This window comes from Dipodomys spectabilis, unplaced genomic scaffold (assembly GCF_019054845.1).
Source record: "Dipodomys spectabilis isolate Male_0828 unplaced genomic scaffold, ASM1905484v1 ptg000138l, whole genome shotgun sequence".
NCBI lineage: Eukaryota > Metazoa > Chordata > Mammalia > Rodentia > Heteromyidae > Dipodomys > Dipodomys spectabilis.
The window spans coordinates 14,172,716-14,200,631 of record NW_024870815.1 but is presented as its reverse complement, the minus strand read 5'-3'; the positions used below and the strand labels follow the sequence as shown (position 1 = coordinate 14,200,631).

Below are 27,916 nucleotides of genomic sequence, written 5' to 3'. Positions count from 1 at the left end.
TTCCTTGTTTCAGCTAAAACTGATTACTCCAGATAGGTCAAGATACACAATCGTGTATCTTTTGAGTATCTGCTCAATCTATTTATTTTTCCTGAAAATATTCTACCAAATCCTAAAATCCAACCTTTCTGTGTAACACTATTCATGTTTTAAGGTTATTTTTGATTACATTTTCTTATTAAAGCTTTATGTGTTTCATTGACCAATAAGTACAATTTCATTCTCCACTAATTGAACCTCTGACACATGATTTATATATCTCCAATGGATTTTCCTTACTTTCTTACATATTATAATAATTTGTATGTTAGTCTAAATCTCCTACTGTAATATTCACCTGTGAGAATTTTTGTGTCTTTAATTATTTTTATATTTCTTATAGTGACTAACACAATACCTTGCCCACAATAGATATCAAATAAATACTTGCTGAGTTAGATTAAACTGAATATGCAGAAATAATTATCTATGAATTCATTTCTCCCATTTGTTCATTTATTCTCCACTGACTTAATGAGTATAATACGTAGGCACTATGCTAGTTACTGGAAATAAAACAACCAAGATAAGATTTGACCTTTCCTGATGATGGTGCAGTGGATCCTTCTACTTAGAAGAAAGTTAATCTATATCTCTATTTCCTTATGAGCCACCTGCTGTTTTTAGTCCACGTGTTCTAGGATAACTTTAAGAAGCTTTGGCTGATATGGGTAAAATCTACTAAACTACAAAAGATGTCACAAGATTTTAAGTTCATCATCAATTGATCTTGTTGGCTGCCAGTCAAAGTTGTAAGATGAGCTGATTCTGTTGAAATAAATGGACTTTGGTACATGTAAGTTTTGTGTGATTATATTATGTTCTATACTTTATATAATCAATGTTTTAATACAACTGATTATTTCTATTTAATGAGAATTTCCTTATTTTTGTCCATGACTTATAAGGACGTTTGTTTGAAGTAAAGTGGTACATGGAATTTTTCTGCCAGTAACTTCATAAGGTAACATATCTTAGTTACACGGGAGAAATTCACACAAGGCATATATGTCTTCACACACATAAACCAACCTTGTTGCACTTAAATGAATGGTCACATTTTCCATGAGATATGATGTATTAAACTGAAATAATATTTTGAAAGTTACCTATGAAATAAAAATATATATCATTAGTAACAGATAAAATGTTAAACTCTGATTCAAACATTCAGCTTATTTAAATGACTGGCACAAGTTATAAAGTTATTTCAGAAAGATTATCTTACAAAATGCATCCTCAAGTCAGGAACACAAAGAATTAGATACGACACACAATGGTGTTTTGACCGGTGAATATGGGATATGCTTTGTCTATTACTATGGTCTGAATGTTCCAAGTCCCTTCAGAACTCATGTGCTGAAACTGAATGGCTAATGTTAAGAGGATAAGAGGTTGGGCTTTTCTATAGGAGATTAAATCATGAGGGCCATGTGATAGGACTCATCAAAGAAACCCTAAAATTCTCCTTTTCCCTTCCGCCATTTAGGATGCAGCCAGAAGCAAAGTGATGCTTCCAACCACATACTGCATCTGCTATGGTCTTGATCTTGGACTTCTCAGCTCCATAGCTGTGAGAAGTAAATTCCTCACTTACACACCGTTGTGTGATCATGTCACATGATGGTATAAAATGTAAGCACTTTATCAAATAGCATTAGCAAATGTTATATGCCACAGTCCATCATCACAAAAGTACAGCTCATTTATTTTATTATATTACCACAGCTTACCAAATCATCATAGTAAACATAATTGTCACATGGTCACAAATGAAGCCTCTTTAATATAGAAAGTTTAAGTACCAACGAACATTGACATGTATTTATTATAAAATAGAGAAAAATATATTTAGATCCATTAATCTATACTTTAAAAAAAGTGCACGGACCACTGAAGAATAACAATAAGAAAATGATACCGAAGTCTTAGCTATTTAGAAAAAGTTCAAATTATAATTTTAAAAAGGGAATTTTGCTTTTGAAATTTGTATAGTTAAGATAATACTTAGAAAATTAAAAATGTCATGCAATCTCTGTGATATAGGGAGCAGCTTTTTGATAAACCAAATCTGAACATGATCCTAGACTCTTGACAAACAACAGGCAGACCATATCTAAATTATTTACTGAAAGAAGCTTGTCATCTGCAATATTCTAGATCCAGAGAATTACATTTCTTTGGTCTCAGAATTAAGTCTTACTTTGTGCAAACCAAAGAATTTTGGAATTTGGACCAGCAAAAACAGAGAGTAAAAAAATGTAAAATGAATGACAAATATCTAAAATTTTATCTTTGTAATTAAGTGCTACACAGAGAAGGTTTGATAACCATAGCTCTTGAAATCAATCTAGGCACCATTCTGAGAAGGAATGACTAGTCACAAAGAATTGCCTTTTGCATTTTCTTCTCTTTCAAAAGAAAAAATATATTTTAAGAATTGCAAACTCTTCAGTTTTTCCCCTTGCTTTGGGATAGTAATCACCATTCTAGTAAAAGCTTTACTTGATGGCTTGAACTATAATATACAAAAGGTGAAATTGTCTCGGTGGCTCAGTGGGCTCCCCTGTCCTGGTCTTTGTTTAACTCCCATGACTAGCATGGCAGTGCAAGTCTTTGAATTCTTGATGAGATTTTGCCTATAGGGAAAGATAATTAGCAGAGAAGTGGGCCTGAAGAAGTTGCTTATTTATATTCACCTGATTCTAAAATGCTTACATTGAAAATCTCCATCCACCAAAAATATTTGTTATTTATCCTATGGATAACATAAGAGATTCTTTGACTTAAACTTTTACAAGTAGCAAAAATTTACTGAAGAGAAGAAGAAAGTTAAGAAATGTAGTGAAGGACTAGCCTTTTCTCAAATGGTGTGGGAGGGCTGGATACCCATATGCAAAGCATGAGCTGTACTGTGTTTATACCATATACACACAGTTCCTCAAAATGGATCGGAACTCAAATCACAAAACTCTTTGGAGAAAACATTAAAAAAATTGTGTCCTTGGATCAGGCAAAAAAAATATTCTTAGATACAAAACCAAAAGCACAATGGCAAAAGGATTAAGTATATGAATTGACAACATCAAAGTTAAATACTTTTGCCCTTCAGAGGAAGATAATTGACAGAATTTATAGGTCATATACTTGAAAAGAGACTTTAATGTAAAATAACAGGAAACTCTAAAATATAATGATAAACAAAGAAAACCTAATTTAAAATGGGTAAAGGATGGTCACAGACAGTTAATTATTAGGGAGTAAAAAAAAAAAACCATGATTAGGGCTGGGAAGGTGGCTCAGTGGTAGAGCGCTTGCCTTGTATGCCTGAGGCCCTGGGTTCGATTCCTCAGCACCACATAAGCAAAAAAAAAAAAAAAAAAGAAAAGAAAAAAGCCGGAAGTGGTGCTGTGGCTCAAGTGGTAGAGTGCTAGCCTTGAGCTGAAGAGCTGAGGGACAGCGCCCAGGCCCAGAGTCCAGGCCCCACGACCGGACCCAAAAAAAAAAAAAAAAATTAAAAAAAAAAAAAAACATGATTAGACATCACTTCAAATATACCAGAATAGATGTAATAAAAAAGACTTCAATAATGTGGAGAAACTGGAACCCTAACCATTGCTGGTGGAAATGTAAAGTGGTTTATCCATTTGTCCACTATAAATTTTGTCTTGACTCATGCAGTACTTGGCTTCTGATTGTGTATAAGTTTGTTTGAACTGCTATACCCAAATACCTTATGTTGACTAATTTATAAACAACTGAAATTTATTGCTCCAAATTTTAGAGACTGAGAAGTCTAAGATCAAAGGACCAGTAGATTTTGCATCTGATCAAGGTTCTCCTCTACAGATCATGTCTGTTGTGTGACCTCATTTGGGAGAAAAGTCAAAGAACCTTCCTTGGTCCTCCTAACCCCAAAGGTCCCATTTCAAAGGACTATCACTTTGGGGATTAAGTTTCAACATATGGATTTTAGGGAGACACAAACATTCAGATTATAGCACATTTCAAGTTGCTTTCTTTTTGTTGTTGTTGGTCATGGGACTTGAACTCTGGGCCTGGATGCTGTCCCTGAGCTCTTCATCTCATGGTGAGTACTCTGCCACTTGGGCCACAGCACCACTTCCAGTTTTCTGGTGGTTTATTGGAGATTAGAGTCTCACGGATGTTCTTGCCAGGGCTGGCTTTGAACTGCGATCCTCAGATCTCAGCCTCCTGAGTAGCTAGGATTATAGGTGTGAGCTACCAGTATCTGGCTCAAGTTGCAATTTTTAAAAATGAAACTTTTTCATCTATGTGACCCTAAATTATCATCCAAAGGATTTACTATTAGGCCTTGAATGTGTTACATTTTGTAACTATTTGCTCCATGGATTTTATATAATCTGCTCACCATTTCTCCTGTTCTCAGAAAAGGATAGCCAACTTTACATGTGAGATTATGATTGGATTCACAACTGTCTTTTTGGATCCCCTAGAGAGAGAGAAAGTAAACAATTAGAGCAGAGAAATGAGAAACATTTGAACTTATTTTAGAATTTCCCCAGCTGTGCTTTAGGGAATGGCTTTGCCAAGATTTCTCGCTCAGTTTAGAGGAAGGAGTCATAACACTCTGGGGACCACCTGTTCCACAGCTTCTGGAAATCTGGAAACATCACTTGAGGGTGCCAAGAAGATGAAGCACACCTCACCGGCTTGCCTAAATACTTGGTTGGAAAAAATGAGACCATTAACGTCACCTACCTCCCAGGCTCACATAGGCTATATGACACAAAGCAGTGCTCGGAGAGTCTAGAGCTTAGAGGAGTTTAGTGTAGTGGGTGAGATCAGGGGCTCTCATCTATCACCACCTCACTGCTCTAGGCCTCGTTTTCTATGTCATCAATCTTAAACATGTCATTGGACATGAGATACACCATTACTCCATATACCAGTAAGAAGGAAAAACAATGTTGCCACTTAAATAAGTAGGCTATCAACTGGAAAATTCAATTGCAGGAATGTTAACATGTGGAAAAATAGTTTTTCAGGCTTTTGACACACGGTAATATCTAATTTTTAAAAGAACTAGTGAAAATTAAATAGAGGAAATCTTTAAAATAATACCTCACATGTAACGTAGCTCAAGAAAGTGTACAGTGGCTCTCAACTGTAATCCTAGCTATTTGGAGGCAAACATTCAACCAACTAAAAGTTTCATGTGGTGATATGCATGTGTTTTCTTAACTATGTGGGAAGTCTAAATAGGAGGGCTGTGGACCAGTCAAACTGGTTTATACCCAGAGACTCTATTTGAAATAACAGGCCAAAATTATAGATGCCATAGCTTAAGTGGTAGAATCCCTGCCTAGCAAATACAAGGCAATGATTTCAAACCATCACAATTTTCTGTGTAATTATTGTTGTTATTGTTTTTAAAAGTAGAGGAGGTACACTGTTGGTTTTATTGTACTGCCTCTCTTCTGAAGTCCTTAGTCAGTCAGAGAGGACATAAGCAATGATTTTGAACATAGTACTTTTTTTTTTTTACAAATACTTCAACATTACTTTGCACTTATATTTTGCATGGATATAACTACTTCACATTCATAATTAAGATTCTGAGTCTAAAATATGCTATACTATATAAAATAAAATCTATATACTATATAAAATATGTCTCAGTTTCATGTCTCAAGTGATATCCTGAAAAATGAAAAAATACCAGTGAAAATCTGAATTTATGAGTACTAGATGACAATGTCTTAATACTATGTACACATGCATTCTTTTGCTGTTCTGAGGATTAAGCGAAGGCCTCATGCAAGCTAGAACATCACTCTATCATTGACCTACACCACCCAGCCAGAACTGCTTTTAAAATACAAATCATAGCCAGGCGCTGGTGGCTCACGCCTGTAATCCTAGCTACTCAGGAGGCTGAGATCTGAGGATCGCGGTTCAAAGCCAGCCCGGGCAGGAGAGACCGTGAGACTCTTATCTCCAATAAACCACCAGAAAACCGGAAGTGGCGCTGTAGCTCAAGTGGTAGAGCGCTCGCCTTGAGCTGAAGAGCTGAGGGACAGCGCTCAGGCCCAGAGTTCAAGCCCCACGGCCGAACAAAAAAAAAAAATACAAATCATATATTAGTAGCTCATATCTCCTATATCTATTTATCTATATCTATCTATACCTGTGTATTTACAATTTTAACTTAAGGAGGTTCTTCTAGTGATAAGAATTAGATGCATACTTCAAATTTAGACATACTACTGACTCTAATATAGCAACTTTTACAGATGCATGCTCTTGCCAAATTAAACATTTTAGAGACTTACATTTTTGACAAAATATTTTTAAAAAACCCTTCTGCTATGAATCAGTAAAATATAGTCACTTAGAAATATTCTGCCAAAGTAAAAAGTTTGAACTCAGCGGGAAAAAATATCTTGATTTTTCTGCGTGTAATTTATTTTTTCCAGCACACAAGTCTCTGCTCCTGTGTTGAATGTGTTTTATTTTAGTTGTTATATTTTTATTTTCTTAACTCCAGTGTCAATGACTGAATAACTCTGTGAAGCATTCAATTTTGACATATTAGCTATCCTTTGCTATCCAGAATCTAAGTAAAGACATATATCTCCAAAGAAAGTAAAAAAGCTCTCTCTCTCTCTTCTCTCTCTCTCTCTCTCTCTCTCTTTTGTCCATTGTGGGGCTTGAACTGTGGGCCTTGGTGCTGTCCCTCAGCAACTCAGCTCAAGGCTAGTGCTTTACCTCTTGAGCCACAATGCCACTTCCAGTTTTCTAGTGGTTAATTGGAGATAAGAGTGTCATGAACTTTCCTGCCCGGGCTGGCTTTGAACTGTGATCCTCAGATCTCAACCTCCTGAGTAGGTAGGATTACTAGGATTACAGGTGTGAGCCACCAGCACCGAGCTTAAATTTTTTTTTAAGCAATAGCTTCATTGTCACTAAACTAATTTTGTACAAAATTCATTTTCTTACTCTAAATAAATTCTAAAATAAAAGCAAGTACTTCTGCAATATGACAAGTAGGTTCAATGCTTGTTAGGAGAATAAATAAATGGAAAAGTGCAGGTTTACCTCAATTCCTGAGAAAATGAGATTCGGAGAATACTGCACAATTGTTCTGGTGTTATAGGCACTGTCCCTTTTGTTCCTGACAGTGAGGCTGACATTGAACTTGTCGCTCTGGGACCTGACAACAAGCAGGTCTTTCTCTGTGGTGGTTACAGCCAGGGTGAGGTCTGTGATACATTTTTCCTTGTTTCCACAATCTTTGGCGAAGGGAATCTGAAATGATCGTGTAAAATGTATCTCAAAATGGAGTTAAGCCTTGTAGAAAATTACCTCTCAATTTGTGTAACGGAAATGGCATAGTATCAAAAAGTCAGTTAAGCAACCTTCAAGAGAATTGATTATACTGCAGTCTGAAGGACTTATGTATTATTCCTGTACTTTGTGGAGGGAAAAGGATGCACTTTCACTTGTAGATACTGATTTTTTTCTATTCCTTTTAAGAATATAGTTTTCAAGGACATTTTACATTGGCATTATCCTGTGAGAGAATACCAGTTTTTTAAAAAAAAAATCCAGGTCAAGTTCTACTTAACTCTCACTATGAGATTTTCAACTGAAAAGAATCAAATACTTGAGAATGTCATGAAGGTCCTTCAGTGAGGTGGGAAGTAGTCAAACTGCATTTGGAAACTTCACTTGTTTCTTCTTGTTAAGCCCCATTATGTAGTTCATCCTAAGCACTATTTCTTTCCTACCTCATTCACTAAATATGTCCCAAGTCCTTTCGCACTTCTCTGTGTGTTACCTGAGTTAAAGCAACAGCTTACTAGCTGTTTTCCTGTATCCAGTCTTCCTTCCCTTCCATCATTCTCCATATTCTAGCTGAAATAATCCTCCAAAAATATACATTTGGGTCCATCACTGAACCAAATGCATACCTTCAGCAGCACTGCACTGCTCTTTAATTTGTTTAGGTCATGTGGTGGCAGCAAGACCTGAAAGACTTCACTCCTGCGTCACCTCCAGTCCCACCCTACATCACTCTAACGAGTGTAGTTCAACTTCGCCAGTGCCTAGGAGGGCCTTCGTCTCCCCTCACCCTTGTTCAATTCCAATGTCACAACTACAGAGAGTTCTTCCTGAGTCCTGAGCCTGGGAAACTGACTCCTGACTCTTCCTGACTCCGGAGCTTGAAACTCTGAAATTCTCCTCCATAGCACAGGACTTACTTGGTGGTTAATACCTAATTGCTAGCTTAATTCCTAGTTCTCTGTCTGGTATGTATAAGACAATAAAGACATTTGGAAGGTTGAAAGGGAGAGTGAAAGATGGATCCAGAATACGAATTTGTCACTTCTAAGGTTTTCTCTCTTGCTGCCCCACTGTGGCATGGGGCATTAGACTCTGACTTTGAAGCAAGGCTGGGGAAATAAGTTCAGTTCCTTTTCACTCCTCTGTTCTTGGGCTGCGATGTACTCAGAGGAAGAAGACCTGATGCTTCGCTCTTTCACTCTTTGAGTTTTATGAAACAAGCTCCCACAAAGGAGGCTGGAGATGGATCTTCCCTGCTGACAACCGGTTGGTTGTTTATGGTCCAAATCCAAGGTTAGCATGAGGACACCTTTCACCCCTAGATAGCCCCACAATCTAGTGCTTATTATACAAAGGGGTGGGGTTCATTTCAATTGACCCTGAATTTAGATGAACTAAAGATTGATACCATTTACTATTCCTGTAAGCTTCTACAATAGAAGTTAAAAGGATTAAAAGAACAGAAGAGTCTAATTCCTTATACACACATACATAATTGATATAAGGATATATGCTTATGATTTTAGGCATTTTTCCCCTAATATAGTCACAGGTCAGCACTGTGAATTTAAACAAAATCTGACTTACATGTTCATGTACCGAGTTTGGTAGAGAATCATCAAGAACAGGCCCATTTTCTGGATCAGTGAGATTAAAATCCAAAGTTATCCTCACAGAATCCTGGAAGTCATGCTTGTCCTAGAAGTTGAAAGATGAAGTATACCATTGGCATTGCCTTCACCCAATATTCGGATCTTACTGTGGCTTCGTTGTGCCTCTGTGAGTCACTGGGACAGTCTCATGTGTCTAATGTGATAAGCTGGTGTGGGATGGCCTTCCTGCTTGACAGAGGACACCGCTGGAAAGCAGAGGGTTCAGGGTATGATCCATTGTCTCACCTCTACCTCCTCAGGGGGGTCTGATGGAATGACAGGACACCCTGAGCTGCTGGCATACACGGTTGTTTCTATCAAGAGCTCAAGCTAAAATTCACTTTTGAAATTTATGTCTCTCAAATTCCGCAGGGAAAATGTTTTTAAGTGAATTGTATTTCAATATAGGATAAATCCAGAACTATAATAATTTCAGAATATCAACTGATACACAAATGGTTTGAATATGATTAATAATGTCAGTATTCCAGCAATGATCAGCATTCATCATGATCAAATTTGTGAAGGTTAAATACTTTATTGTGCATTATTTTGATAGTCCTGTACGATGAGTAACTATTATGGTTCTTATTTTACAGATGATTAATTCAGCCTCTAAGAAAAAAAAAATGACCTTACTGAAGTCATTTAGAATGGAAGCTAGAATACAAACACCACCCCTGTTGCTGGACACATACGAACATTTCCATTACAATCAAAAGGAATTTTTTTAACATCAGTCACCAGACACAGTGTAGACACTGACATTGTTTCACATATGTTTGGTGCCCATTAAGTTTTAAACAAGTTCTAACTCTTAAATGCTCTCTTCTAATGAACTAAGAAGGGATAACTGGTTTTGCTTCTTCCTATTATAAATTGACCTGACTGTGATAGAGTAAACTGAGATGTTTCATGTGGAATACTGACGTGAAAATTACTGAGTAAGAATATACCAGATAGGAGCATCTCAGGGTGGTCATTTTCTGTCATTCTTCTGTCCCTAACTTTAAATTTCAAAACATAGAATATAAACACATCAAGAATCCAGAAGTCAGTCAGAGACAGGAATCTCAACATCATGTTCAAGTCTTTTAAGTTTTAGTCTTGGTTACTAAAACCAGCACCCAATTTGGATACATTTTTGGTTATAATTAATATTATACATAGTTAAAAGAAAATATTTTAAGAAATTCCTGCCTTTGGTTGGGCATACAACCTTCTCTACAAAGAAATCATTAGAGATGAATAATTTGCTTTCTAAACCTCAGTACCCACTAATTTAAAAAGTTGAAGTAGCACAAAGCCCGAGAGGGTAAAAAATAGCAGCTTTTTCTCCCTTAATCTAAAGTCAGAGTACAAGACATGTAGTTCAATGGGCCTCAGAAAGAAGATAAGAACATTTGTCCTCTGGACCATGAATCATTTATCATATTCACTGCTGCTTGAGACCCACAGAATTGCACCAATATATTTAGGTTAAAAGCATACATGAATGAAGAAATGCATAAGCAATAAGACCTCTTGTCAAGTGGTGCACTAGGTCTTTCACTGTTCTATGACAAATGAATATCTGATACATACAGGGGAAATTAAAGGTGGTTTCATGGAAATGAAAAATCGGACCTGCAATTTTCTGATAAGAGCGAAAAAAGTCTGTTTTATGGTGTGCACTTTTGAAATCCAAAAAGAAAGAACTTGATAGACTTGAAATAAGACCTTTATACCATACACTTGATTTGGAATGAGGCAGCTACAATATATGATTTACTTGCCAACATGTAGAAGGAGTGCTTAGTACATTCTGAGTCTTGGACTGTGATGTTTCTTAGGATCCTTCTGTCTTGGGTTCCGGAGAAAAAACTTCGTGATATCTGTCTTAATGAATCTAAAGTGACACGGTACTGCATATCTTCAGAGGTATACAAACAAAATATGGAACAAAAATAAAATGAAAGAAACATTAACAGAAATGTTTACTGGGGAGTGATTTTCATATGGTTTAATTTATTAAATTAGCACTGTCGGATAGACAAAGTGATATTATTTTGTATATCGCCATCACTGTAAGGAAGGTATTATTAGCAGCCACAAAAATAACTTTGAAGAACTCTGGAGAACTCATCTGTGAATTCACTAAATACTCAATGTTTAATTATAGTAACTTTCAACATGTACTCATACACAGATAGTGACGTGCACATGTGCATACACATAACTAATTTAGTGGCCATGTCTGTGGCTTCCAACATATTTCCTAGTTTAGAAATATTGGAACATTATAAAAATATTGGTTACATATTTCCTTAATTTCAAATATATTTGAATAGAGTTAAAAATAGACTTTCATAGATATTTTTCTATTTTTAAAAGAAAAAGGCAACACCATAGATTATGTTCAAGGCACTATTAACTTCAATAAAGTGAGTATACCACAATAAAAAATAGTCTTGTTTTCATATGAAGGTCACAATCCTTATTTCATTGCTTTTTTTTTAAAATAAAAATTAAATACAACTGAGATAGTGAAGCATATGAAAACCTAAATCATTAGTTGACATCTCTATGTTTCACTTATCTTCTGGTCAGAGAATTATGTCAGAGAGTATCTATATGCACATATATAATTTAAGAAAGCAAGATTTTAAGAATTAATGTTTTTTCCCTCTCTACTTATATTTAGTTGACAGAGGAAATTACTCCTCTCAGTCAAAGCTATGAAGAGCTTTGACTCCAGTGTATTTCAGTGTCATTTAAAAACACTGCCTTACATGGGCTGGGAAGGTGGCTCAGTGGTAGAGCGCTTGCCTTGCATGCATGAGGCCCTGGGTTCAATTCCCCAGCACCACATAAGCAAAAAGGAAAAAAGCCAGAAGTTGCGCTGTGGCTCAAGTGGTAGAGCGCTAGCCTTGAGCAGAAGAGCTGAGGGACAGAGCCCAGGCCCAGAGTTCAGGCCCATGACCGGACCCCAAAAAAAAAAAAAAAACTGCCTTACAATGAGAAATACTGAATATAGGATAGGAGGGGAACACACAGGCTGACACATGCACCTGACAGCTCCACACCAAGGAAGTCCAACTCTCAAAGAGGAACCTAGCCTTCTCAAGGAAAATTAACTGGAGACAGCAAAGTATTCAGATCTTACACAGTACCAGTGTTCCCCAGGAGGGGGCAGGAGATGGAAGAAGATTTTTGTGAAAATCTACTAGAAGGAAAAATGACACATTGTGATTCTATTTCAAATTGCTATCCCTGAATTACCATACGTACGTATGTATATATAATTTATAATATATATATACACAAATAGGATGTTGCATATAATTCCTGCAATAGAATTTACTAGGTTTTATAACCTGTTCCTTTATAACAGAACTGTTTTTAATCTTCAGTATTACAAGACAAACATATTTCAATCCCTGTGGCTGAGGAAAATGTAATATCCCACTAGATTTTATCATGTCAGCCAGAGCAAATATATTATCCTTATCACCAAAGTACTTGCTGTAATTATTATGCTTACCAGCTTTGTAAACAGAGTCTTCTTTAGACTTTAGTTTCACATCAAAACATATTGTAGCATTTATACACACAGTTTCCTTTCCCTCCATATGGCAGTTTTTCTTTTGAATATTCACTTTATTAGGTTCAAAGTTCATGGTCACTTTAACCACAGCCACATCTCGAGACCTAGTACCACATAAAAATAGGGATTGCTCACACCTTTTTGCACTGGATGCATGCCATCAGCTTGTGAGGACTATGTTATCTTCTGGAAATGATTTTCCTTTATTTACCATTTTTGGCACAGAGAGAGACTGTATCTTATGTTCTGAAAACACTCAGGTTATTTTCGAAACTTCATTGGGTTAGAAGGCCAAAGATTTAGTTTTGCTTTTAATGGAAAAGAGATGGAACTGAGTTCCCAGAAGCAAGCCCAGAATCAAAACTATCTTTTACAGACCTCTGCATTTCCCCCCAATTTTGAAACACCTAGAAAAGTAGTGGAACCTAGCTAGTTTTCAACTAGAGTGTAATAGTTGTTTGTCTTTGTGAGTTCAATTCTGTCCCTGTTTCTAGAAAGAAGAAGCAGTATAATATTTGAGGGTGCATGTTTGTTATTTCATTTGCATATTATCTTAAATAATAAGTACAGTAGTCACCTTTTATCCATAATTTTGATTTTCTCAGTTTCAGTGAGATTTATGCTGTCCTTTTAACTCTATAAGAAACTGCTTATGAATATTCTGAGAACATTGTCTTTAATGGCAGTCTGCTATAGTAGCACATAAATATACCAGAACATAAGAATTCCATCACCTCTCATTCTTTACATTAAAAAACTAGTTGTTAAATACAGAGCTGTGATGTCTGTAAACATTTTATATCTTTATAGTCAATAATTATAACTTTAAATTTTTACAAAGTAAATTCCTTGTGAATAAACAGAACATTTTAAGGTTTGAAATACTTACTGACAAAGACCGTCTGCATTCTGACTAGTTTATATCTCATCATCAATGAATAAGCATGGCTAATTTGCTATCTAGTAAAACAGATTCTTCACTCATCAGATTGCCTTGATCAATGTTCACTTACATAGCCTCTCATGACCCAAGTGGATCTTTATTAGAACTGTGGTTCAATCTAGTATATGTGGCTAAGCTCTCATTATCTCCTCTTGGATCTTTTTTTATGGTCTCTGTTCATTACCTGTCATCTGTATGCTGTTTCTATCCCTGCTTAAGTACTGCAAAATTTCATCTTTAAATCCCAGAATCCTTGTTGAATTCTCCTGCCAATAGAACCTGGGTTATAAGAGAGACAATTTCTATTGCTATGAATCAAGTCAAGGAACCAAGTCAATTAACACTGAAAGCTGTGTGCAACTCAAAGTTAGAGATGTTTGCTTGTTTGTATACTTATTTTTTTTGAAAAGAAGCCTTCTCTTTCAGTACAATTTCCCCCAAACAATATTTATTTTATTATTAAGTATATAATAGATGACCAAATTAAGAGTCATTCTACTCATCCTTTCCATATAACTTCTGGGTTCTTAAGACTCTGATTTCTCCCACTTGGTGAAATGAGAAACTTGTATCTCCATGAAGAAGTGAAATAGAAATAGACATATAGTATGGCCAAAGCTCCAATCATACTGTGAGCACTGAAACTATCTGTGAAATGGCATCAAATCAATCACATATTATAAAGTACATACCAGAAGAGGGCAGCACCGCCAAGGCCTCCAATAGTCACATCAGTCAGACCATCGTCATTCAAATCCATTTCTCCATGTATAGACTGGCCAAAAAATTTTAGTGTCTTGCCATCCCCACCTGAAGGAATACGCTGTGAGAAAGGCCAACAGAGAGAGTTTTATGTCAGAATGTCTGTTCAGAATGAATATGATATGAAACTAGATTGGCTAACAACAACAAAAAAAAGATCTTTTAGGAGCAAAGAGGCTCTCCATGTAGAGACAAGAGGAAATAGTCAGATATTCCCAGAGGACATTGTTCTGTTAATAGTACAAGGACACCAGAGAAAGGGGAAATAATTGTATAATATCATCCTGTGTAACATCCGAGGGAACTATTATGAGTAACTGTCTTTGATTTCTAGTTACTTCTCAATTCCATGACATAGAGCTATTTAAACATTCTGCAAACTTTGGGACCAGATCATGTAAGCAAGCAATTGGGGAAATGGAAGAGTGGATAGGAGTTCATTTGCTAGGTGAAAGGAGTCAACATGGATTCATTGAACTTTGTGACTAGGTATAATCACTCTATCAAATACACTGCATTAAATACATTTTCCAATATGCAATCTTCTTCACTGTGGGTCAAAAGTGTCTTGAAAGTTACAGTCAAAATAGCTCTAGCTTTACTCATACCTCTTACCCACTCATATCTATACACATGTAGGGGAGACAGGGGAATATGGAGCTCTTGGGGGTTACTCTGAGCATATAACCTTGCATGGTATGTGTGATGTCTGCACCTCTTGACTCAGTGTTGGTGCCAGTTGATATTGTTTTGATAGAACCTGATGTCAAGAAGAACAGACTGACAGAAACTCCTACATCTGGAGTACTCTCATCATCTTGATTTTCTCTTAAATAACATAAAATAAAACACCAAATCAGACAGGCCAAATGGAAATAATTCTCATGTTTTAAATTTTGTGTCTCTTTGGGAATTATGGCCACTTTTTTTCAGTGGGAGACAGAGAGAGAGAGAGAGAGAGAGAGAGAGAGAGAGAGAGAGAGAGAGAGAGAGAGAGAGAGATCTGTCTTGTTAGTCTTGAAGGAATGATTCAATTTGATTCAAGTTGTACACCAGCAACATATCTGGTTCCTATGGAAACAATTAAGCATATCTTCATCTATTCCTTTAGAAAATATTTTTGCTAATAAGTAAACAAATCTAATATTTGGTTGTGGTATTCTTGTTTAAAGCTGCACCTCGATTTACCACTATTTCATTAAAACTTGCTTGTGACACATATTCCTAAGTGATTAAAAACATTCTCTATGTAAAATGCTATTGCTATTTTACTAATGTTGAAGGATTAATACAGAGGAATAAAGCAATGGAACACAAGAGAGAAGTCTCTAGATGCATTTCCTGGTTCCATCATGCCTAACCACTGATACTGCATGCCTTTCATTAAATACATAATGCTATGACTATCACTAACAGAAACAAACCATTTATCAAGTGGATGAAAGTATTGTTAGTGACATTGGCTCTTTATTTTATTCTCTATTAATGCTGCTATGGCATTATGAAAGTTAAACACAACTTTACAATATATGAATAGAGCTTGAACCAAAGAGACTACTTGGATGTAAAAAGAAAGAGCTAATGTTCTGAATTCTTTTCATGGCTAATAAGCTAAGTGTTGAGATATATTTTATTCATAAGTAGTTGTTTAATGCCTAACCATTATTATATAAAACATATAATCACAGTAGAACTCTTTTAAGCATTTTTGTTTTTTAATACTGCATGAGCCATTTCTGTGAATTAATATTTTTCTTATGTATGAGGAAATTAAATTTATAGATTAGAGTTATTAGCTGAAAAGAAATTTAAAACATGAATATCAGAACACCCTGCAGGTTAGGTTTAATTATTCATTCTCCCCCCAAGGGCTATTTGTGAGAAAATTATAGACCTTCAGAAATCTCAATTCATTTGTTGAAAATATACCAATTTAACCCATAAATACAAATTTAATAAAATTTTATTATAAGAACACAGGCATTGAATATAAACACAATAATCACATCTCCTTTATTGGTAAACTAATGTAATTAGTGTTCTCTTTAGAATAAAACCCACTACAGATGTTAAACGTCACTCCTTCAAGGAGTCTTTCTTTGTTTTGATTTTTACCATTTAAAAGATCAGATCTTGGAGGTATGACAAATCACATCAGAAAAGATATATTAGAGTACTGTATAAAATATAGAGTAATTCCCCTATAAATAACATTTAGGAGGGCTGAGAAAGTAGCTCAGTGTTAGAGTGCTTGCCTTGTATGGATGAGGCCCTGGGTTTGATTCCTCAGCACCACATAAGCAGAAAAAGCCAGAGGTGGCACTGTGGCTCAAGTGGTAGAGCGCTAGCCTTGAGCTGAAGAGCTGAGGGACAGCGCCCAGGCCCAGAGTTCAGGCCCCATGACCGATATAAAAAGGACACTTAGGAGAGGATTACATCTTGTTTCTCACTGTAGTCATAAGTAAGAAATTAAATAAATCAAGAAGTCAGATAGATAATGGCTGGCATTGGACCTGCTTGGTGCTGAAGGGCAAGAACCCATAGACTGGACATCTTACTTGTGCATACTCTTTCCTTATGGTCTTGCCACTGCCATGATAAATGTACACAGCTCCAGCGTGGTCGTCTTCTAGGGGGGCTCCTATCACCACGTCATTAAACCCATCAACATTAAGGTCTTTGACTGCAGCAATCGCTGTTCCAAAGCGAGCCCCGCATGGTTCATTTGTGTTCTCTTTTGTGCATGAATTGTGCTTCAGAGATGAACAGCAAGCCTGTTTAATTGGTTCCAGGCTCATCTGATATGCAAACCTTGTCTGGAAGAAAGATAAAAAGCATATTTAAACATTTCTATCACTGCAGCTAAGTAAGGTTCTAAAAGCACACATGAAATCAGCCCTTTTAAAAACCATTTGTAAGTTGTATGCCCATGGCTCAGGCCTATAATCCTAGCTAGTAAGGAGGCTGAGATCTGAGGATCGCAGTTCAAAGCTAACTGGGGCAGAAAAGTCCTTGTGAGACTCCCCAGTGAACTACTCAAAAACCACCATGGAGCTGTGGCTCAAAGTGGTAGAGCTAGACTAACCTTGAGCAAAAGGGCTCAGGGATAGCACCCAACCCCTGAGTTCAAGCCTCACAACTGGAAAAACAAACCAATTGTACACAAATGGAAAAATTTATAAAATTAAAAAGTGTGCTGATTTGAGAGTCAGGTTAAGAATTTCAAAGCTTATACTAGAAACTTGAGAAAGGAGGAATATTGAGAGTTTCAATAGAGTCTCTCCTTGAGTTGAGCGTGTAATTAAAATCGTCTTTTTCAAGTCAAAGAACAGATTTCAAATCCACAATTTGTGTGTGTATATTGTCCTATGTTAAGCCTTTCTCTCATTTCTTTAAAACAAAGAGAAAAAAATGGTTCAAAACACCAATTTGTTACTTGGTGTGAATTGCATACTGGAAATTCCCAAACAAAAGAGGCTGAAGCAAGAAGATCATGAGTTTGAGGACAACTTGGGTTACATAGTACCTGATTCAACCTCTCCTCATCACCATCACCACCAAAAAGGAAAACAACAACAACTACCACAACAAAAGAAAGTAAACATTTATGCGTGAGTATGCCTGCACCTCCAGCATTTAGAAGGCAGATGTAGGAGAGACCAAGTTCTAGGCCACTGGGTTCCAGAGTATATTCTAGGCTTTATCTCACAAAACAAGACAAAACAAGTCCTCAAATGAGCAACCTAGTTAAACATAGAAAGTACTAGCAAAGAATGAACAAGAACGTACTTCTTGAAGGTTGGAAGATAAAAATGGCACATGATGAAAAGCAAACAAACTGACAGTAGAAAATAAATCTAGAAAAAGAGGGCAAGAATGACACACAATTTATGATGTTAAATAATTAATAGAAGAGGCAATAAAATAATTTAAAACCTAAATTAAAAACTGGCCTTTGTATAAACTGTGAAATATTCATGTTAAATATTCCACCAGATAAACAATGTCTAAAGTCAAGAATGGAAAAGAAAACCTCAGTGGAGCCCAGTGAACTATTCTGAAACACTCTGAAGACCACAGGATCTGGGTTCCTTCTTGCTTTGAAGCTCCAAATCATTTTATCTGCTAATATCAGTTCCAGTCCAGAACTCCAGAATGACTCATGGCTAGGGTTATGCAGCAGATGACTGAGATTTAGGTTTGTCTTCTTATCATATGTATTTGGGTTAAAAAAAACACTGAAGGGTTTCTGGGTAAATGACTCTCAAGTCTTTACTCATATTTTTCAAGGCACATAAGACATTAAAATTGCCTTAATCAAAACTGAAGGAAAGGATGAGTTTTTTCTGCATTTAGGCCACACTCAGATAGCATTACCTTATTCAGGGTGTACACGTATACTTTTCCTTGTTCTTCTTTCTCTGTTCCCATGTACATTGGAGCCCCGACAAGAAGAATGTCAGTATTAGAATCTTTATCAATGTCGACTGTTGTTAAAACACTGCCAAAGTAGGAACCAATCTAATACATAAGACAGAACAAAACAGCTTAATGAATGGCAGAGATTCTCTAAGAAGGTGAAATGTACATTTTTCTTCTGTCAATCTAGAAGACGATGAAAGATTGGTTTACAAAAAAAATGGAATATAAAGACAAGTGCTAGATGAACAGGCTCTAGGATAAAGAATATTAGTCAATCTCATCTTTGAGGATTTAATAGCTTGAGAATAACAGAAGTGATCCTCTTTAGCTTTTACCCTGAAACTGTTCTTTCTTCTCCACACATCAAATCAGCAGATGTCTACATGACTTCTAAGGAACTAAAATGAGATCTAGAGGAGAATGCATCATGGAATGGTTTCGAACATATTCCAACCCAGCAACATGGGAAAAAATGGATGCAGATCTGCTATAGGTATTGAATGAATTTGTCTGGGTTTATTTAGCAGGTTAGTGAATTTTACATTTGAGTTCTTGATCACATATATTCTAGTTAAAAGAAAATACATGTTCTTGCTTTTGGAAAAGTTTAGGACAATGGACTATTATATAGAATTCACAGACAAATTTAGGACAATGTTATCAAGTTTACCTGATCTCCATTGAGTGTCTGGAGAATCTTGACATCTGCATCCTCCATCTTGTAGATGATGACCTGGCCTGTGTGATTGTACCGAGGCTGTCCAGCGATATAAAGCACATCTCCAGAGACTGTGGCAGAGTTCACGGTGTAACCTAACCAAAGAGAGATTTCATATATACATCTGGTCCCTTAAGAGCGACATGCAATATATGATGAATCATTTTACAGGGTTGAGATAATAATTTTTATATTTTATGTGGGCATCTCATTTTCAGGTATAATTAGCAAGAGGAGTCATAGAGGTACTGAGGTCAGGAATGAAGTTTGTTAATGTTTACTTACTGTGATATCTTTAAATTTTTAATTTTGAACATTTGTTTTTATCAACTATAAACTGAAGCTTTTGGAGATATAAGGTTTGGGAATCTAAGAGTTGGTCTTTAAGGAATTTAATCATGTAATTATAATGCAGGACACCCACACTTCAGCATCATATTCATAATTAAAATATATGAATTTTATAGAAATTGTGATGATATCACAGATTTATGGACTTCATATGATACATTTAAAGTTTCTAAACATTTAACACTTAGTACAATTGTTAATATCATGCACAATTCACCTGTATTCATTTTCTCTCGCTGCTGCAACACAATACAACCAAACAGTGGTTTTCGATGTCAATAAATGTCTGTAAATGAAAAGTCTGGCACAGTTCTCCCTAGGCCAAAATCATGTAAAGCCCATGGAGAATAAGCTACTCCATCTTTTATGCATCCACAGATCATGCATAGTAAACAGACTGGTCCTTTTTCGATTTTCAAAGCAAATGGCATTTTATTTCTAACTATTGTCACATAGTTATATCTCCTTTGGAAAAGCTCTCTGGGACTTTTTAAGGATGCTTGATCATACTGGGCCATGATAAATAGTCCAGGGCAATCTATCGATCTCAAGACCTTTATCACAGCTACATGGTTAATATGTCGGGGTATTAGGAAATGGAAATTGTTGGGTGTTGTTATTCTACAGTGCCAAAAGGAATAATTAGTGAACAATAGAACATAACAAGAAAACAATAGGCTATAACTATTGATTAATTTTCAGGAATAATGCTACGTACCCTATTGTCATTAATTTAATAGTTGTAACAATCCAAATTATATGCAATGTAATTATTGCATTTTGAGAAATAAGCAAATTGGAGTTTTGTCAGATATAGTAACTTGTCTTAAGCCACAGGAGCAATCAGAAAATCAACAAAAATCTCTGTAACCCACAGCCATCTTTCATTATACAGAGGGAACTGTAAACAATTAAAGACTTACAGGGGCTGGGAAGGTGGCTCAGTGGTAGAGCACTTGCCTTGAGCTGAAGAGCTGAGGGACAGCGCCCAGGCCCAGAGTTCAGGCCCCACGACCAGACCCCCTCCCCCCACCAAAAAAGAACAATGAAAGACTTATAGCATGAATAGCTTTATCACTTTTACTCTGATAGGTGAATTATGTTTCATTAAGTGGATTTACTTCCTTGTCCTTTGGATATTTGGGTTAATGGTATTTCCTTCAATATCATAGATATCATTGGCATTCTTCAATATTGTATTTGTTTTATTAGATTCTCAGGAGTAGAGTTTCTGAGTCAATGTGGTCTACAGTCTTTTTTTTGGCATGGCCAAACACAGTATCAGGTAACCTCCATATACAGTTATACCAATTTACATAGCATCATTTATATTTGAACAAAAGTGTTACATAATTCCTTTATCTGTGATAGAAAGACGGCTCAGGTTAAACTAGCTCTTGATTCCAAGGTATTTTACATAAAACAGTCTCACAGAATCTAATCTTCCCTCCTTCCCTCCCTGTCAGTTTCTTTGTAAGCACATAGCATACCAAGAGTAATTGCTTATTTCATCATTGTTTCTCACCCAAAGCAATTTGCAGGTACTGATCTGCCTTGCTCATCTTGTCATTCTTGATTAGTAACTCAATGTGGGGCACACTGTAGACACTCAGTATTTGTGGAATGCTTTCCTGATCAACCCAGAATTGGGTATTTTGGTGACAAAGTGAACACTGGCATAAAAATCAGTAGAACTAGACTGACCTCAGACCTATGACATGATTGTTCTATACTTTGCTTTCTTAGCTTAGAAATTAAATGTTTGATTGTTCCCTCTAATAGCTTTCTTAATGCTAAAACTTCATATGAATTTTACATCCTATCTTTTTTAATCACAATGTTCCAAATATTTCATAGATATGCAATGTTCACTTTGCTTTCTAAACTCCGGTTTCTTCAGGCTTCGGCAGAAGAGGGATTTGTAGCAGCAAACAAACTGTTTCCAGATATGATTTCCTAAAGAATCTGTGGCTGGCATAGCCTGGTTACCATTTTGTCTTTGGAATGTGTGATGGTTTAGACAATGGAATATTCTAGCTCTTTACAGATAACATCAGAATATAATAAACTTCTATAAGAAAGAGAACTAGACTTTTATTAATGTGGTTGAATATCTTAAGGGATTTTTAGCAGCCACAGTGTCCTTGCTGTTTACTATATTTTCAGTCATCCAAAATCAAAGTCCCTTTTCTCTTCTTAAGTCCTGCTGTCTCTATTGCTCTGTTAGGTGTCCTTGTGTAGAAAATACATGATGATACCAGTGAAAATGTGACACTTTCCCATTGAAATAGAAAGAAATTAGGAAATAGAGAGCAACAGACAGAGGATACAACCAAGAAATGCCAACATGCTATAATGTGAATACTTGAAGCTTAGGTATTTATTTTCTTTACTACTACAGCCCCAAAACCAAGAATAATGCTCAAGCCAAAGAGGAGTTAAAAATATTGTTGAGTGGTAGCTGAGAAATGATGTCCTGAAATCTTCCAGAGATGAGAGAGCCTTGTAATATGCCTCACGAACTCCTGGTATAGATACTGAATTACCTGGCATCAGACACATACAGCCTAGTTCCTGGCAAGATTTTAGAAAACATGATGGCATTATATTACTGAGTTTAAGAACAGCATTTGCCTGGTCGTGAATATAAGATAAAAATTATCTTTTTTTCAAAATTAGGACCCACAGAGAGAAACTTTAAAGATAAACATTATCTAAGAGGATATAGGAGTGTAGTCTTCAGGTAAAAGTAAGTATCAGACACAGTGACACCGGGTAAAGGTCATGAATCCAGCAAAAACATTTCTGCATTGGCTATCCCAACTGAGAAAGGATAGTCTTTAAGTTAGTGTGAGTCTTTCACTCCCTGGGACTGTTAAACTCTTTCATGAGTCCTTTAAAAAATTCTAAATCTTCACAGTGATCTTGCTATTTGGTATATACCTATCAAATTATAATCAGGAGTTTTAAAGATAATTTTTTAAAGTATCATTATATACACCCAAACCTTACCTAAATAGGAAGCAAGAGGCTCATTCTCTTTGGCAGACTCGACTTGAAAGGTTGTGTTTTGAGGGATTATGATTTGATTGGCCTTCTGCATGACAACTGTTCCATTCCAGTCATAGGCTCCTACTGCTCCCAGCATGACCCAGTCCTTACATGCAAATATACATAAAAACAATCTTTAATTAAAATAGGGTCAAGCTTACTCTGCATTAATATTACAGATACTATTCTAAAATTAACTTACATAATCCTTCCAAGAACATTATGGGCTAAATGCCATTTTATTGAAGAGGAAACATGTATACTAATTAACTTGTCCAAAGTTACATGGTATACATATATATTGAAAGGTCAATATTCCTTTATATACTGCATGATGGCTTTTTCAACCAATTATAAATGAAACAGTTTCTATTCTTTATTTTTACAATATTTTAAGGAGTTTTTTTTTCTTTTTTTATTGTGAAAATACTGTACAGAGGGGTTACAATTACATGGGCAAGATAATGAGTACATTTCTTATCAAGCATTGTTGCCTCCTCCTATGTTTCCCCTTCCTACCCCTTCCCATCTCTCCCCCTTCACACCCCCTCCCTGCGCCAAAGTTGTAAAGTTCATTTTTCGACATAACGACCTGTACATCTCATTGTTGCAATGGATCCACCGTATCCCTATTTAAACAATTTGTTTTTTCCCTTCCCCTCCACAAATTATACCAACATCAAATACAGTTTCTATTCTTGTCTTTTTTATTTCTTCTCAGTGCTAATAATTCTTCTTGTAGATGTCAAAGGATTTTAGCAAGAACCTTGTATTTTTTGACATGGAGAAGGACATAGATTCCATATCTTTAGCAAATAAATTGTTTCATGTAGCCAGATACACAACTATGGAAAACAGACCTCTGATTGTCCAATTCACAGTTATTTATAAAATACAGTGAGTGGTGTGAGATAATGTTTGCTAGTATAAAGCTTATGTAATGCCAATTTTCCTATTTGTTGGAAACATCATCATGACTTACATAACTGCTCACACCAGGAACTGAAAATTACATTTGTTACAGCAATGACTGTAAAAGACACTTCATCTTCTACCAGGTGATCCTCATACCTGTGAATAATGAGCACTGAAACCGGTCTGAGACATTTCCATTTCGAATGACGCTGCTGACTGGTCAGCTGTAGCTACAAACAGGAAAAATATCACTGTAAACAACTAACAAGGTCTTTTAGTGCACTGCTAACCTGCAGGGTAACAGATAATTGGTAGAGCTTGAGTTCTTATCAACCAGATCTTGGAACTATCTCAGAGAACTCTCAGTATAGCTCTCTAAGTCCTGAATTCCTAGGAGGTGAGTAGAGGAAAAAGAAAAGCAGTGAAAAGACTCCTTCCTGTCTCAGAGTTTTGCTCCTGCGTTCCTAGTCTTACTGAAGAAATGGAGGTATCCTTTGTCATGTCTTCTGTATTCTAGTGTGCTGTGGATCCTATGGTGCCCTGGGTGCACGTGGCTAAAGTTACCATAGTAGAAAACATTTGTCTTATCTTTATATCTAGGAATCGTGTCTAGGCTAAAACTGGCTTAAACTTTAGCAGACTGAAAAGAAAATTCATTAATACATTCAAAGAGAATTCCCACCCTATCTCAGCCACAGATTCTCTTGGAATCCCCTTGCCTGAGAAAAGATTTAAGGATGGCATGCAGCTTGTTTTTGCTGGGTATCTACTCCAGATCTGGAGGACAGTTTTTCAAGCCACACTCTAACCAATCACAATTTTTTAAGACTCTTAGACTCATTTTAAAACTCTTTACCAAGATGTAGAGACACTCCAGAACATTCTGTGGAAGTAATCACAATTGTTCTCAAAATAGTCACAGACCTGAAGCCACAAAGTCATAAGGGAGCTGAGGTTATGTTGGTTTACAAGTTTCCCAGTATGGAGGTACTGATTTATTTGGCCTTAAATTAAAATCAACACCCAACTTTAAAAACAAAAGCCAGCCTGCTCTTCTATTGAAGCATGAGAAACATCACGTTCATGAAATTAAACAAATTTAAATACATTAGCACCGGCCTTTTCATAGAACTTGATTAAATGAGGCAATCAAAACAGAAGTGAATATATAATGTCAATCTCATATATGAATTGCTCTCTATGTACTTCAACACATATTTGACATACATCATGCTCTAAGGTGTTTTTTCATTTATCTTTTAGGCCAATGGTATGAATGCAGCAGCATAAACCTGAGTGTTTGTAGCACCTGATGTTTGCCATTGTGTTCAGCTGAGGAAGATGCTATTTGACTTTTCCTGTCATAATGGCCTCATGGTAAGGCTTACCTGCCGTACACCTCTCAGTGCCATACCCTAGGCCCTGCAGGAGGGTAAGCTTGCCACTCTTACCCCTGTACAACTTTTGGTTAGGCATGTCAGCGATTTCCCAGCACAGGATAGGAACGGGACACAGAATCATTTTCTGATTTCGTGAACTAAGTTCTTGCTGTACTTGGCTCACTAGGTGGCACTGTCCTTGGCAAGCAGGACTGTCTTAATTGCAGCTATCTACCATCTTGGGATAAATGTTGACAGGAAAAGGAGTTTTCCCCAAGTAACAAGAATAGAAGCACTTTATGATCTCATTATAAAAACAATAAAGAAAAAAATCTGCTCAAAGCACTGCTTTTTGATCAGTCTTAGTAAGTGCCTCAGCAAAAGCAAGAAGAGGGCTGGGAAGGTGGCTCAGTGGTAGAGTGCTTGCCTTGCATGCCTGAGGCCCTGGGTTCAATTCCTCAGCACCACATAAGCAGAAAAAAGCTGGAAGTGGTGCTATGACTCAAGTGGTAGAGCACTAGCCTTGAGCTGAAGAGCTGAGGGACAGCGCCCAGGCTCAGGAAAAAAAAAAAGCAAGAAGAGACATCTTCCATCTGTAGAGTTCCTCAGAAAACTCAGGGCCTCAGGTTCTTGCTTAGCTTCTTGTCACTTAAGGCTGGCCCTCTGCTACTTGTAACACACTTCTAGTTCTGACTAGGTGGTTAATTAGATATGAGTGTTACTGATTTGTCTGTGCAGGTTGGCTTTGAACTGTGGTTCTCAGATCTAAGCCTCCTGTGTAGCTAAGGTTGCAGACAGGTGTGACTAGCACAGGAAGTAATTTCAATTTGAAACATAAAAACTTCTTAAAGTACTTGGGTACTCCAATGGGGTACCTCCGACCTGTGCTCTAGTTAGTTAAATTGTCACGGACACAAGAGATTTTTCTTTGTTGTTGTTGTTTTTAATGTACTGCGTGATTTTCTTTTGTTTCTTTTGTATGTTCTTCCCCCTATGGTATACCCCTGTTGTCATTGCATTTGATGGTACCCTGTGCCTTGTATAAACAATTGCTTAATTTGGGGAGGGGAAGGGGAATAACAAAATGATGAAATAAGAACACAGGATGACCCACTGTAACAATGAGACTGATAAGACATTATGTTGGAAATGAACTTTACAACTTGTGGCGAGCAGAGAGCAGAGGAAATAGGGGAAGGAAGGGATAGTAGGAGAAAGACAAAGGAGGGGGTAACAATGCTTTATAGGAAATGTACTCATTACCTTATTCATGTAACTGTAGCCCCTCTCTACAGCATCTTTACAATAAAATTAAAAGAGAGAGAGAGAAAAGAAAGAAAATAACAAACAAAATTTGCTTTTGTAAAGAAAAAAAAGAAAAAAATTCAGTCTCCTCCACTTCGTGCCCCAGGGTGATGTGGATTTAATCTCTCTAATTTTAGGCCATATTTATTTGCTTGCTTAGAAGGATATTTCAAAATAATATTTACTATACAACTAATGCACCTGAGTAAAATTGTTGAAATTATCCTTACAGATTGTTTCTTAACCTATGCTATCAAAAATTAAAAGCTCAGAATAACTTGCAAGACTTTGTATGTTTTTCTTCAGGCTAGGAAAGCCATGACCCGGCTGTTTATTGGTTTAAAACACCACAATGGGTGTTACAAGACCAAAGCCATGTGAAAATGACTGCACCCAGAACACAAGACAGATGCACTCTTCAGAATGAGCTGCAACTTCAGACTGACAAAAAGTTGAAGTGCTTTGTTTCTGAAGGCAAAGGGAGAACTGAGACCTGATCATAGCAAACTGAAGGGAAACTGGAAATGAAAGGTAACTGGAAAAAGGTAGAACACAATGGCTTTCAATCCTGTTTTGATTGATTCATATAATAAGTTATGATTTCTTTTGTGAAACTTGATTTTAGTTTTATATGCACATGTGTCTGTGCATAAGGTTGTAAGCAAAACACTTATTATCATGAGCTACTCAAAATAGGATTGAAAGCCATTGTGTGAAATAATTTTCTTTGTATATATTTTAGTATTGTTACTCTCTTTCCTATATTTTGCCTAGACTCCTCAATCTCAATCGGAATGTTCTATCTTTTTCCAGTTACCTCTCATTTCCAGTTTCTCTTTCCTTTGCTATTATCAGGTCCTGTAAAGGAGACTGATGGATTTTTTGAAATGCTTATTTATATGATGCAGAATCAATACTTTTTTCAGGGAATCCTTATAAGGAGAGTGAATTGGACTTGGAGACATAATAAAAGGGAAAGAGGTCCATGTTGGTTTCTCTTAAAGAGAATCCAAAGAAGGAATGGCCAGTATGCCTGGTAGTACAATTATAGTACATTTTTTTACTTTTGTCAAGAAATATCTAGCTACAAAACAATTTGTTACTTGACATCCCTGACCTAAGGCAGAAGAGGGAATAGCAGACTCAACATCTTTCACAGCCAGCACCACCGGGAAAAAAAAATCAAAGAAAAATCCATACTGAAGCACATGATTTAGACAAGACAGACAAATACAGACCATAATATATAGGAGTTTCATTGCCAGGAGACTCAAGGCAAAGCTCCAGAAAGATCCCCAAAATGTGCAAAGGGCAAAATCCAGAGGAAATAAATGAACAAAGAAGTTATTGTATTACAATAGTTTCAGAGCAATCCCAGTGGAACCCAGAAACAAATGGAAAGACTAAACTACAGCTGGTGGTTCCATATTCTAGAACTGTGTCACCGCAAAAGCACATGGA

General features: G+C 36.4%; 1 protein-coding gene across 2 annotated transcripts in view; it reads right to left on the bottom strand.

The window, feature by feature from the left end:
* The window catches only part of Itga1 (integrin subunit alpha 1), a 144,244-nt gene that overhangs the window by 15,764 nt on the left and 100,564 nt on the right, over positions 1 to 27,916 (bottom strand). Inside the window, exons 10-21 of one of the 2 annotated variants that reach the window (XM_042690569.1) lie at positions 23,928 to 24,001; positions 22,818 to 22,962; positions 19,407 to 19,549; positions 18,692 to 18,835; positions 16,873 to 17,130; positions 14,245 to 14,375; positions 12,547 to 12,713; positions 10,799 to 10,935; positions 8,959 to 9,069; positions 7,123 to 7,332; positions 4,433 to 4,513; positions 1,072 to 1,148 (exon numbers count right to left, since the gene is read on the bottom strand). In XM_042690569.1, the coding sequence (XP_042546503.1) occupies positions 1,072 to 1,148; positions 4,433 to 4,513; positions 7,123 to 7,332; positions 8,959 to 9,069; positions 10,799 to 10,935; positions 12,547 to 12,713; positions 14,245 to 14,375; positions 16,873 to 17,130; positions 18,692 to 18,835; positions 19,407 to 19,549; positions 22,818 to 22,962; positions 23,928 to 24,001 (1,678 nt within the window). Of the gene's footprint in view, positions 1 to 1,071; positions 1,149 to 4,432; positions 4,514 to 7,122; positions 7,333 to 8,958; positions 9,070 to 10,798; positions 10,936 to 12,546; positions 12,714 to 14,244; positions 14,376 to 16,872; positions 17,135 to 18,691; positions 18,836 to 19,406; positions 19,550 to 22,817; positions 22,963 to 23,927; positions 24,002 to 27,916 lie in introns of both variants that reach the window. The other variant, XM_042690570.1, reaches the window with a different exon arrangement.